The 13039-nt window shown below is 44.9% G+C and overlaps 1 protein-coding gene across 8 annotated transcripts in view; it reads left to right on the top strand.

Annotated features, from left to right (window-relative positions):
• The window catches only part of LOC105490638 (family with sequence similarity 107 member B), an 87034-nt gene that overhangs the window by 13979 nt on the left and 60016 nt on the right, over positions 1-13039 (top strand). Inside the window, exon 1 of one of the 8 annotated variants that reach the window (XM_071070462.1) lies at positions 707-989. The exons of 4 other annotated variants lie outside the window; for them this stretch is intronic. In XM_071070462.1, coding sequence (XP_070926563.1) covers positions 941-989 — 49 coding nt within the window. In that variant the 5' untranslated portion in view covers positions 707-940. Of the gene's footprint in view, positions 1-706; positions 994-7212; positions 7233-12474; positions 12495-13039 lie in introns of those variants that run through there. 3 more of the 8 variants (XM_071070464.1, XM_071070468.1, XM_071070465.1) reach the window with 3 other exon arrangements.

Here is a 13039-nt window from a genome sequence, read left to right on the forward strand (position 1 = left end):
AAGAAATGGAGTGTTTTTTTTTTTTTTTTTTTTTTTTTTTTTTGAGATGGAGTTTTGCTCTTGTTGCCCAGGCTGGAATGCAATGGAACGATCTCGGCTCACTGCAACCTCTGCCTCCCGGGTTCAAGTGATTCTCCTGCCTCAGCCTCTCGAGTAACTGGGACTACAGGCGCATGCTACCACACCTGGCTAATTTTGTATTTTTTTAGTAGAGATAGGGTTTCTTCATGTTGGTCAGGCTGGTCTCGAACTTCTGACCTTGGGTGATCTGCCCACCTCAGCCTCCCAAAGTGCTGGGATTACAGGCATGAACCACTGTGCCCGGCTGAGAAATGGATCTTTGAATGGCAACGCTCAACTTCATTGTTAAGAGTGTTTGGAGAGGGTAGATGCTTGCATTGTTTCTGTTAGGAAGAAATTGAGAGTTCCTTTGAAAGGAGCATGATCATAGCGAATGAATTTAATTTATGTATGGTCCATCAGCACCAGGCTGCATGGTGACATACTACACCTGCAGTTTGATTTTGGGACAACTTCCATATTGGAAGGCCACCAGAATGGAAATAGATTGATTCTAACTATCATGGGCAAGCCTGTCTTTTGCTGCAATGTGTTGTTTGAAACCAGATTGTTAAAAGGATCATTATAAAGTAGGTTCTAGGATTTGCACAGTCACAGTCTCATTTAAGGAATTGTGCTGTTGACCAAACACTTGGTTTCATATAAATCATGGCTGTGACCAATAAGTTGTAAAAGAAAGTTGTGAAAACTAGAAACCTGAAAGAATTTGAAATCATAAATGATGCTTCTGTTGTCAGGGAGGTCTTGAGCTTGGAGAAGCCATAGAAATTAAGAAGTCATCTAATCAAGACTCTTCATTTTTGGTGAATAAACCAACACTTAGATGTGTTAAAATCGCTTGCCCAAGACCACACAGCTAATGATTTGCAGAGTTGGAACCAAAACTCATCCTGGAATAAGGACCATTAGTACGTAAGTGTTTCTTGTGAACATGTTAAATGCTTTTTACATGCGTCATTTTTGGATCCTCATGACAACCCTGTGATTTAGGACTGTAATTGGCTTCATTTTCTCAGGAGGATGTTGAGACATAGAGACATTGAGTATCTTGCCCCAGATCACCCAGAACTGAGACATATTCACTACAGAGAATGCACTCTTTTTTTAAAATTGTTAAAAATTTTTAAATTTTACTTTATGTTCTGGGCTACATGTGCAGAACGTGCAGGATTGTTACATAAGTATACATGTGCCACGGTGGTTTGCTGCACCCATCAACCTGTCATCTAGGTTTTAAGTCCCACGTACATTTGGTATTTGTCCTAATGCTTTCCCTTCCCTTGCCCCTCATCCCCCGAGAATGTGCTCTTACTCACTCTGTGGTACTGGCTTCTGATTCATTCGTTCATTCATTCATTTCTTCCTTTTTATTATTATTACTGTTTAAAATTCATTGTTTCGTGTTAAAGGAACGCCTTATTCCTAACAGCCTATAAACATTGCCTTTCGCGGACTTCCCATATACTCTTAAAATCGATGTTTTTGAAAACCTACCAGCCCTAATTATTGCAGATATGGTCAATGGAAATCACTGGCTATAATAACTGTTAATTTAATAATTGGTAATTGTGCCTGGCTTATTGGTATTTGAAAAAGCTTTCAGATTATGGATGGTTCAGGACTCTTAAAAGATGTATAAGTAAGTTTGAACTGATAGTTTCTTTCTTTTGATAAATGTCCTGTGCCAGCCCACAGCTTTAAAAATACTTCCCTTGACAATTCTTTTTAAAAAGTCACCACTTACTCTTTTTTCTTTTTTTTCTTTTTTTTGAGACAGTCTTGGTGTGTCACTCAGGCTGGAGTGCAGTGGTGTTATCTCGGCTCACTGCAACCTCTGCCTCCCGGGCTCAAGTGATTCTCCTGTCTCAGCCTCCCAGGTAGCTGGGACCACAGGCATGCACCACCACGCCCGGCTAATTTTTGTATTTTTAGTAGGAATGGGGTTTCACCATGTTGACCAGGCTGGTCTCGAACTCCTGACCTCAAGTGATCTGCCTGCCTTGGCATCCCAAAGTGCTGGGATTACAGGTGTGAGTCACTGCACACGGTCTCACCACTTATTCTTTAAATTCTTGGAAACTTCATGGAGGAATCGACTTGGGATGGGTTTGGAGCCCTCATTCTCTTCTTCCTCCTTTCACTCCCCTTCAGTCATATCCTGGGCAGCCCTGAAGCTGAGATTTCATAAAGATCAGATGTGTTTTTGGGAGATAGCGTGTGTGGGGTGATGGGCGGGGAGGAGTGGAGGTGAGAAGTCAGCCTGTGGCATGGGAGAGGGTGTTTGGTGTTGATTTTCTGAGTGTCAGCCTCTTGTTTCTCGGGATGCTTGGTCAACGGTCTTTTTCTCTATTTGCACTGCCTACAAAGAGCTGGATGTGGATGCCTCCGGGAGCTTATGGGACCCACTTACCTGTGTGAAGCCGGCCCACAGGGAGGGATAATGGGTTGATCCTGGGAACGTCCAGGGAGACTTTCATGTGGGCGTGGTTTGTACTCTGACCCACTGGTGACTTTAAACAATTTGTCATAAAATACCACAGTTGGCTTTGCAGCTATCTGGTATTTGTGCCTGGAGTAGGTTTGTTTGTTTTGTTTTAAATGCTTCTAAGTTACAATTCTTTGTGAGCTTCCTGTTTCATACTTACAGCTGAAATATGTGATGACTGAATCTACCAGGACTGCTTTTTTCCCCTTTTCTCCATTTGTGCTGGAAACAGAACAGCTTGCACGCACAGCCTGGAGCATGTTGCCTGCATGTGCTTCTTGGTGGACCATAGCACATGGCTGACTAATTTCAAAAACCCCCTATTTATATCCTCTTCAGAATAGCTGTCAGAGTTAGGTACTCTCTCTGCTAATGTCATGCCAATTAATATGGATTTTAAAATGGAGGTAAATTACTTTTTACTCATGGGTGAGTCATTAGATAGTCTTCTTTAAATACACATCCCACCATTTCTCTCATGTGTGTCACACTAGTAATTGGCCCATGCTGGAGTTTTCAGCAATTATGATAGGATTGAATGCAGGACGAGGCTGTGGAGAACACCTAACCCTCTTATTTTATAGATGAAACGACAGCCCGGGGCTGCTGAATTACTCAGAGCTCAAAGCTCCTTGGTGCAAATCTAGGACTAGAGCTCTCTCCTCCCATAGCTTCGAATTGAGCACAGTGTCCTTTGCTGTCACCCACCTTGCCTCACGCTACCTACCCCACATGCTGGCGCTTGCCACCACAGAAGAATAAAAACAAGGACAGGAAATAAAACTTCCTAGTTACTAGGGTTGTGGTAACATTTTTATAGCAGAAAACAAGATAATGTTTAAAATATGTGATCCTAAAAAAACTGTCTTTTTTGGGGGGTGTTTGTGTAAGACAAATTCCTCTACTAATGGGAAGTCTTAAAAACGTTAAACATGAAAAATGATTGTTCATACTATGAACATAAGCCTAGCATTTATTTAAATGTATGAGAACTGTCTTTGTCGACTGTATCTGTTGTCCACATTTTGACTTCTAGGGCTAAACAACTTCCTGCGATTGGATAAATATGGGAGTTCTTTCTAAATAAATATATGAGAATATATTTCTGTGCATAAATACATGAGAATAAATACACGAGTTCCAGCACTGTGTCTTAAACTGCCATTATCCTCACGCTTTTTTCAGATGTATGTTATTTATTAGTTCCAACACTGGCGCATTTGAAGGACGATGAACTTTGTGCTAGATAGATCTAGGCGGCATGTCGTAAGAGCTTTTACATTGGTGAGTTCAAGTTTTCTCATCTCTGCGGTGTGACTGTTATCAGGCAGTCAAAGCACCTGGCACAGTACCTGTACACAGGTGTGAACAAAGGTTAGTGTCTGCTCCCCCAAGTTGGTGTTGTGATGTGATGTCATACGTGATTGTTTACACTCTCACCTGATGGGCGAGACTATTCAATTCTCGCAGGACTCAGTGAGAGAGAGTTTGTCCCAGGATTGGGGTGAATGTGTCACCTATATCATCCTGTTTCACCTATATCATCCTCTTGGGTCTTCTCCACCTGAAATGTAACCTAGTTTGATAAGCAGCGGTAGAATACAGAGATAGGTTAGGAACCTGGTGGGGGTAGAGGGTCCAAACTGGAGCTCTGGGGTCTAATTGGAGAGTGGAGGAGCAACCCTGGGCTCAAAGGTATGGATGGCTGTCTTCATCCGTTTGGGCTGCTGTAACAAATACCACAGACTGGGTGGCTTTAACAGCATTTATTTCTCACAGTTTTGGAGGTTGGGAACTCCAAGATCAAAGGTGCTGGCAGATTCGGTGTCTGGTGAGGGCTCCCTTCCTGTTTCGCAGAAGGCTACCTTTTTGCTGTATCCCTACATGGTGGAGAGGGAGAGCATCTGTCTGGTGTCTCTTTTTCTAAGGGCACTAATCCCATTCATTAGGGCTCCACTTTTATGACTTAATTACTTCCCCAAAGCCCCACTTCCAAATATCATCACATTGGGATTAGGGCTTAAATAATATGAATTTATGGCGGGGGAGGAACATTCAGTCCATAGCCATGGCCAAGGTGAGCAGAGGCTTCAAGTCTATGGACAGGATTCTCACCTTGTATTTTTTTTCTTTTATTTTTAAGTCTACCACAGAGACATTCTTTGCTACAGGTAGGATTCTTAAAAGCAAAGAAGTGTTCTGTAGAGAAGGTAGGTTTTCAGTGGTGCTGGAGGAGGATAAGGAGGATGTGAGTTGTAAAAGTGAGAGTGAGGCTGTAGGTCAGGAGTTGAAGTAGCACATGAGGAATTCGGGTCAGGAGGTCACCAGTAACCAGGAGTTGACAGTGGTGCAGAGTCAGTGCTCTTGCCCAGCTGTTTTATTGCTTGCTGGGTTCCTGTTTATGCAGGAGCTGATTGCTGGCTGGGGTCACCCCTGCACGCCCAAGCAAGAGGGATCCAGGGTCAGCAGGTAGTAGCAGGAGAACCCCCTGAGGGTGCCTTGTGTGCAGGGAGAGCGCATCTCCTGTTTGGTTTGGGACGAGCCTGGTCCAGGTGTAATTACTAACAGAGGCTTCCTCCACACTCAGCAATGACTACTGTGGTCGACAAGTAATTTGGTCACCTTACTTACGAGTACTTGGTTGCAGAGAAGTATTTGTTATGTGTATGAGTGAAGATCCTGACTAAAGATTTGACCAGCACAAGGTTCTGTAGTGAGTCCATGGTTTACCTGTCTCATGGGTGGAGCTTGGCTGCCTCTCTTTGTGTATTTGTTATTTGAACTCCAAAGAACATTCTGCGCCACACTTTTCAGAGCTCTTTTCTCCCAGTGTGTGTTTTAGACGGCCGTCTGTTTTGTCATCGATCAGCTAATTCTGTAAACCTCAGGGCAGCCGCACACGCAGCATCTGTAATTGCACCTCTGTAATTGGCTGGAATGTTCGAGAGACTGGACTTGCTTTTCCTGGGCCCACCCAGGGTATGTGGCTGGCTTCACCTAAAGGCTTGGTGGCAGGGACTGGTGAGAGAGGGAAGAGGAAGAGAGGAAGGAGAGGAAGGAGAGGAAGGAGAGGATGTTTGGCCTTCTACTCATCGGCCTGATTGACAGGGGCTGGGAAAGTCTGACTCTTAGTTGACTGCGGGGAAGATCTGGCATGTGAGAGTGGAGGTGGCTGAGGTGGGGTCCAGGTGTTTCTAGTGGAGGGTGTCCAGGCTCTTGGCATTTTAAACAAAGAGTTGAACAAAACTCACAAACAAAGCAAGGAAAGAATGAAGCAACAAAAGCAGAGATTTATTGAAAACAAAAGTACGCTCCACAGGGTGGGAGCAAGCTGGGCATACGGGCTTAAGAGCCCAGTTACAGAGTTATCTGGGATTTAAATACCCTCTAGAGGTTTCCTGTTGGTTACTTGATGTACACCCTGTGTAAATGAAGTAATGGCCCACTATCGGTCTGATTGGTTGCAGGAGGGGACCAATCAGAGGCTGAAGCAAAGTTACAAAGTTACACCCTATGGCAACATCTGATTGGTTGCAGGAAGCAACCAATTAGAGGCTGAAGTGAAGTTCCAAAGTTATACTCCTATGCAAATGAAGACTTGGCCTGTGACCAGCCTGACTGTACGGGAGAGGGGACCAAGCAGAGGTCCTTTCAGTTTTTCATCTGCCATGCAGAAAAGGTGGGGGTTGCAAAGGGAGTATCCTTTGGTCCTTTTGTTACTAGGGCATGGAAAGTTGGGGTTTTCCTTTTGATTTAGTTCTAGGAAGTCAGTGTGAATCGGCCTTAGGTTCCCTGCCTCCAGCCCCTATTCTACCTCACAGGGTCCGTATCGTGGAGTTGTTTATAATTGTAGGGAGAGCACTGCATGTGTGTTCCTGGTTTTCTTTTGGCATGGTTTCTCCATCCCTTCTGGGAGGAGTCGATGCACCTCCTTGAATTTCTGCACCAACTGTTTTATTTGGATCCCAGCATCTTATAGGCTGTTGTCTTGTTTTGCAACTTTTTCATTTATGGTGAAATGGAGTGAAAGACTCTGGGTGCCAAGGGCCATGGGGTGCGAAAGCGTAATTCTCATCGGCAGCTGGACCTGGGAAGTCCTTTTCCACCTTTGAGTTTTCCCCTGGTCACTTGGTTATACACTGCGCTTTTCCATATCTGGTTGGCAGCTCTGAGGACAGCGACCCTGGCGTCCTCATCTTTGTGTCTCCTGAGGGTCCTACAAGTAGTAAGTGCTTATTCCTGAGTCATCGCTGCTGCTCAGCTGAGACACCCAGCGAGCTACCCAGATCGGACCCGGAGTGTTGCTGCTTATTTAGGTGGGCCGGGCTGGGCATCGGGAGGGCCTGTCTTGCTTGGCCCCTCCGTCAGTCTTTGTTTCGGACCCAGTATGTCTCAGCATCTGGATCTGCTGGAGTAGCTAGGCACTCCTGCTGAAAGGCAGCGTTTATTTCAGTGTCAGTATCATTTTAGTCCCACACTTCCTGAACTCAAAACCCTCTTTCCTAAGACCTGCCATGAAACACTCCCATGACCAACGGTGACCACAAGTCCCTTTTGGGGAGAATGTCACTTTATACTTTGTATTGTGTCCCAGCACTGGATCCTGAGGGGTGGCCTTGGGTCTAGGAGAGTGCCCAACGGTGTTCGCGTACGGAAGATTCTTCCGGTGAGTGGATGAACTTGTGGCCTCGTGCGGTAGTTTCTTTTCCTTTTTCCCTGTAGCTTCCTTCCACTGTCAACTTTCCCCGCTCCTTCCTGGCAGCAGATGTTGGCAAGGACGTGCCCAGGTTAGTTAGGCCCAGCCTCTTCTTCTTCCTCCAACCCCACCCACCCTATCTTTAGGACTGGGGTAGGGTGATGTGTCTGGCCACAACTTCCTTAAAAAAATTAAAAATGGAGAGCCATGCCACATGCTTGTGACTTCCACAGGTGAAAGAATACTCAGCTCTAGAAGGGCGGAGGTGAATGGGTGGTGACTTCCCGCTAAGGTGAGCTTGGGTCCTGTTTTCAGAGTTCTGTGGTCTGTGCTGCAGCCCTGCGTTTCATGTCATCTGTCACTAAGAAGCAGCAGCAGCTACTTTCTCTGCAGTATCTTCATCTCCGACTCTACCCCACCGGTGCCCTGACTCTTAAATAAGACACAGGCTGTCCTATTAGCCAAGCAAAAGGGATATGTCCTCTTCTGTCTCCCCAGGTAACTTCTGCCAGATGAAGAATTTTTCTTTTTCTAGTTTCTTTAAATGGAGAAATAGTAATAGTATGATTCGTCAGGCTCTGGAATGAGACTACTGGGCCCACCTTCCAGGTCTGCCATTTACCAGCTTTGTGATCTTAGGCAAGGGAATCACCTACTTGAGTTTTGGCCTCCTCTCCTCTCCCCTCCCCTCCCCTCCTTTTCAGACAGAGTCTTGCTCTTTCACCCAGGCTGGAGTGCAGTGATGCGATCTCCGCTCACTGCAACCTCTGCCCCACTGGGTTCAAGCAATTCTCCTGCCTTAGCCTCCCAAGTAGCTGGGATTATAGGCATGTGCCACTACGCCTGGCTGATTTTTGTATTTTTAGTAGAGATGGGGTTTTACCATGTTGGTCAGGCTGATCTCAAACTCCCGACCTCAGGTGATTCACCTGCCTTGGCCTCTCAAAATGCTGGGATTATAGGCGTAAGCCACCATGCCTGGCGAGTTTCATCTTATCAATAAAATAATAGTGCCTTCTTCATAGAGTTGTACAGTAATAAAGTTGGTACATGAGTAGTGTGCCTTCATGGAATAAGTACTCAGTACAGTGTTAAAATGTGGGTAGGCTGGGTGCAGTGGCTCACGCCTGTAATCCCAGCACTTTGGGAGGCCGAGGGGAGCGGATCACGAGGTCAGGAGATCAAGACCATCCTGGCTAACATGGTGAAACCCCGTCTCTACTAAAAATACAAAAAATTAGCCGGGAGTGGTGGCGGGGCACCTGTAGTCCCAGCTACTCGGGAGGCTGAGGCAGGAGAATTGCTTGAACCCAGGAGGCGGAAGTTGCAGTGAACCGAGATTGCGCCACTGCACTCCAGCCTGGGCGACAGAGCGAGATTCCGTCTCAAAAAAACAAACAAACAAAAAACCCAAAACAAACCAAAAACGTGGATATGTGGTTGCAGTAACTTACACTTCCACGCTCTGGTACTGTTTTTAGAAGGACCATTATTTATCTCCTAGAGGTGTGGTCACAGTTTATTATCAAATTGGGATTAGAGTAGATTATTTGAAAACTAAATGTGCATTTACGGGGATAGCAAAGCAGGATATTTGAAATTGAAGTATCCTAGCAACCTTGGATCCCTTTGGTAACCCATGGCAAACAGGCTGCTGCTAATACTCTGTATGGTTGAAGACAGGGTTTTATTCTAATGTGCCATAACTGGGAGTGTTAACTTTTGTCGCAAAGAATGTGTCAACAATGTGCCAAAGTTGAAACTGTCAGCTTGGGCAAGCATCCTATACAATTTTAAATCATACCAAATTCTGTACAGCACGTCTCCTTATGATAAATGGGCATTGATTTTATTTATATTTATTTTATTTTTTCGAGACATGGTCTTGCTCTGTCACCCAGGCTGGAGTACAGTAATGTGACCACAGCTCACTGCCGCCCCGGACTCTTGGACTCAAATGATCCTCCCACCCCAGCCTCCTGTGTGGCTGGGGCTGTGGGTGTGCACCACCATGCTCACCTGAGTTTTACTATGTTTTTGTAGAAATGGGGTCTTGCTCTGGTGCCCAGGCTGTTCTCCAACGCTTGACCTCAAACAGTTATCCTGCCTTGATCTCCCAAAGAGTCGGGAGTACAAATGTGAGCCACCACGCCTGGCTGGGCGTTAATTTTAAAACTGCTCCTGGTGTGGACACCTGCTGGTGATGGCAGCCAGAGTTAGATGTCTGCTGGGAACATCCTGATGGCTGGATGAGGCTGTGACAGGGATGGCTCCGAACGAACGTCTTTTAGGCCAGTTGATGTTTCCACTGCATTCGGTGGCCTGGAACTCTGAGACTTGAATCGACTGCTTCTTGAATCGTGGAATGCATCTGAAGCTGAGCCTGACCCGGGTTCCAGCCGCTTCCCTCCTGGCACCCTGCCGCAGCCACATTGGCTTCTTTGCTGTTTTCCCTGAGCAGCGACTCACGTGCTTGCCCAGGGCCTCCTGGTTTCTCCAGATGCCTCTCTGGAAAGCTTGCACCAGATGCGCTGCAGAGGCCTCCAGGCCACCCTTTATAAATGCGGCGTCTGACCCGCGGCGCTCTCTTCCTCAGCTCTGTTATTTTTCTTCTGAGCACTGCACCAGACCAATTACAGATCTGTGTGTGCTCATTTACAAATTGCCTGTTCTCCTCCTCCCCAGGCCCGGCAGCTAGAACCTACATTCCATAGACTTTGGGTTTTGTACTTGCTGTTTCCAGCAGCAGATTTACTTTAGTTCTTGCTCTGATTTGCTGTAACTTCAGGTGCATTCAGCCTGGTGAGACTGCTTATTGAACTTACCAAAGCAACAGAGTAAGAGTTCTGGAGGTTTTAATTTTTTAATCACTGTGCTCTCAATACGCCAACAGAAGGAAATGATCTCTGGGAAGAATGTTCTGCTGAATACATTAAGTTCCATCTTGGTATGAAGTTAGGATCCTGGGAGGCCAAGTGTGAGGATTCTGCTGGCGTTTTCTTTCAGTGAATTAAAATGATTTAAAGACTAGTGAATTAAAGGCTAGGCATAATCCTGTGCCTTTGGCCCTCAACAGGTTTTTTTTTTTTTTTTTTTTTTTTAAATAAAAAACAGCCACGTGTTCAGTGTGCTTTTATTTGGCATGAATGAATAAAGGCTTTTATCCATGCTGTAGTGCGTTGTTCCTTGTGTAACATTCCATGTGGAAAACTTCTTTTAGACGATCATGTCATGATATTTTTTTCTTTTCCTTGCGAAGATGGATACTTATTTTTTTTTCTAAGAATGTATAGTATGTACGTTTTTATTTTTGGTCCTGGCCCCCCAGGAAGCTCAAAACCACACTTAATACAGAGATCTGGAAATTTCTATTAGCCCTTGTGTTATAACACTTGCTGTTGCTTTTGTAGGGTGGCCTTGACTTTTTTTTTTTTCAGATGGATTCTTGCTCTGTCACTCAGGCTGGAGTGCAGTGGCACACAATCTCGGCTCACTGCAAGCTCCACCTCCCGCGTTCATGCCATTCTCCTGCCTCAGCCTCTCAAGTAGCTGGGATTACAGGCGTCCACCACCATACCTGGCTAATTTTTTTTGTATTTTTATTAGAGACGGGGTTTCACCGTGTTAGCCAGGATGGTCTTGATCTCCTGACCTCGTGATCCGCCCATCTCAGCCTCCCAAAGTGCTGGGATTACAGGCGTGAGCCGCCGCACCTGGCCTGGCTTTCTAATGCTATTTTATTTACCTAGTTGGATGTATGACTTTTTTAAGACGGAGTCTTGCTGTAATGCCCGTGCTGGAGTGCAGTGGCATGATCTCAGCTCACTGCAACCTCTGCTTCCTGGGTTCAAGCGATTCTCCAGCCTCAGCCTCCCAAGTAGCTGGGAGTACAGGTGCCTACCATCATGCCTGGCTAATTTTTGTATTTTTAGTAGAGACAGGGTTTCACCATATTGGCCAGGCTGGTCTCGAACTCCTGACTTCAAGTGATGTGTCCACCTCAGCCTCCCAAATGCTGGGATTACAGGTGTGAGACATGTAAGACTTTTAACACACTCCAAATCTTCTTTGGAAGGAACTAGTGAATGACAGAACAGTTTTATCCTCCTCTTATCTCCTAATATGGGGTATTGAGTAACTAACTTGGTTTTGAAATTCTGTTGCCCTTGTGTGCTTTTACTTGGGTAATGCAACAAACGGAAATTTCTGGATTTACTTAAGTAGAATTTCCATTTCTTTGTTTGATAAAGCCCAGGGTTGCAGTTTTAGGGAAGTTGCCAGCTGGGTAGAGAGGTAGGAACCGTTTTGAGATGACCTTCTCACTGGTTTCCTCTGTTGATTCTAATTGTGAGATTTTCGTTACTTTGCAATAGAGGCTTTAAATATGCACTGCTTTACAGCAACCAGGTAACTGGCTTCTGAAGATTGAAATACGGTTTCTTCAGCATTGCTCTTTCCAAGGGAGTTCAGTTTGTTTTCATTCACAGACTCAGTGCCTTCCTCTGTTCAAGGAATTCTGCTTGTTGGTATGGGTGCTTCCAAATGATGCTTAGCTGGCTGACCCTTCTGTGGATAAGCTAACATTTTAAGAAATTAATTTTCACAATTGGTAGGTCAAATTGGTAATTATTTCAGAAGCAAATTAAGATAACATCTTAGAAAATCAATTTATGGACTTGAGCCAAGTGTTTCTTACAACGAATGGGTTTTTTCTAGGTGTTTGTCACCGGGGATTTTCCTGAGAGGCTTGTATATATTAATAGAAAAGGAGTGTAGCTTTTTTTTTTTTTTCTTCATTATAATTTTGGTAAAGTCTTACAGTGAAATGTGAACAAGGCTGTCGTTTTTAGTCTGCGTTTGAACGAAAATGTGCTGTACTTTTTGGAGACTCTGATTGAGTAATCGGTGCTTGGGGTAGTGATAAACCACAGGTGAACTAACTTGCAGCATTCTTTAGATTACAATTTGATTGTCATTGTTCCCAGCAATGATTTGCCAGGCACGATAAGCATACTCTTCTGCCCCATTCTTCCTTGTTCTAATCTCTTCTTAAATAGTTCTGTTTTTCTTTTGCCGAACAGGGATTCCCGAGTAAATAATTCTTTCTTGTGACTGAGGGTGCCGTGGATGAGGTCTTCCTGCCTTCTGAATGGCCGGTAGCTGCTTCCGGACTCCAGAAAATAGGTCGCAAATGAAGACTGCTATCACTCACTCTATAGACAGGACCAGAAAGTGAGCAATGTGGCCAGATCCCCTCTCTCGGCAAGTCTGATGGGTTTCTTTTTTTCCCCCAGTGAAGACTTGTCATATTTATAAGCCAATGGTGTTATTTCAGAATCTCCAAGGGAAATGTGCATTCGTGATAGGGAAGCACCTTGTTTATTCTAGACTTTTCTTCACTGTATTTCTAACGTTGAGGAAATTACTCAAAGAAGTTTGGCAGAGTGAAGACAGACGAGTGAGACTGGATTGAGTTTGTGGAATGTATTAATTCAGCTCATGTTTGTTCAGCTCCACGTGAAGGATCCAGCATCCAGGGCACAGATAAGTGCAGGATATTCGCCCTCAGGGAACTTCCCTATCATTAGGGAGGCTGGAACCTGCTTGCAATGAACAGAAATGTTAGCGTAGTTGCTCATTCTGCTTGAAAGCGGAGCCATTACCATTTCATTTCATTTAATGAACTTTTCCAAATGGAAAGAAAGCTTTGTACCTGCACGGACTGGCTGTGAATGTAAAGGTTGAGAGCCTGTGAAGCTCTTATTTAAACATGAAAA

The sequence above is a fragment of the Macaca nemestrina genome, chromosome 9 (genome assembly GCF_043159975.1).
Source record: "Macaca nemestrina isolate mMacNem1 chromosome 9, mMacNem.hap1, whole genome shotgun sequence".
Lineage (NCBI taxonomy): Eukaryota > Metazoa > Chordata > Mammalia > Primates > Cercopithecidae > Macaca > Macaca nemestrina.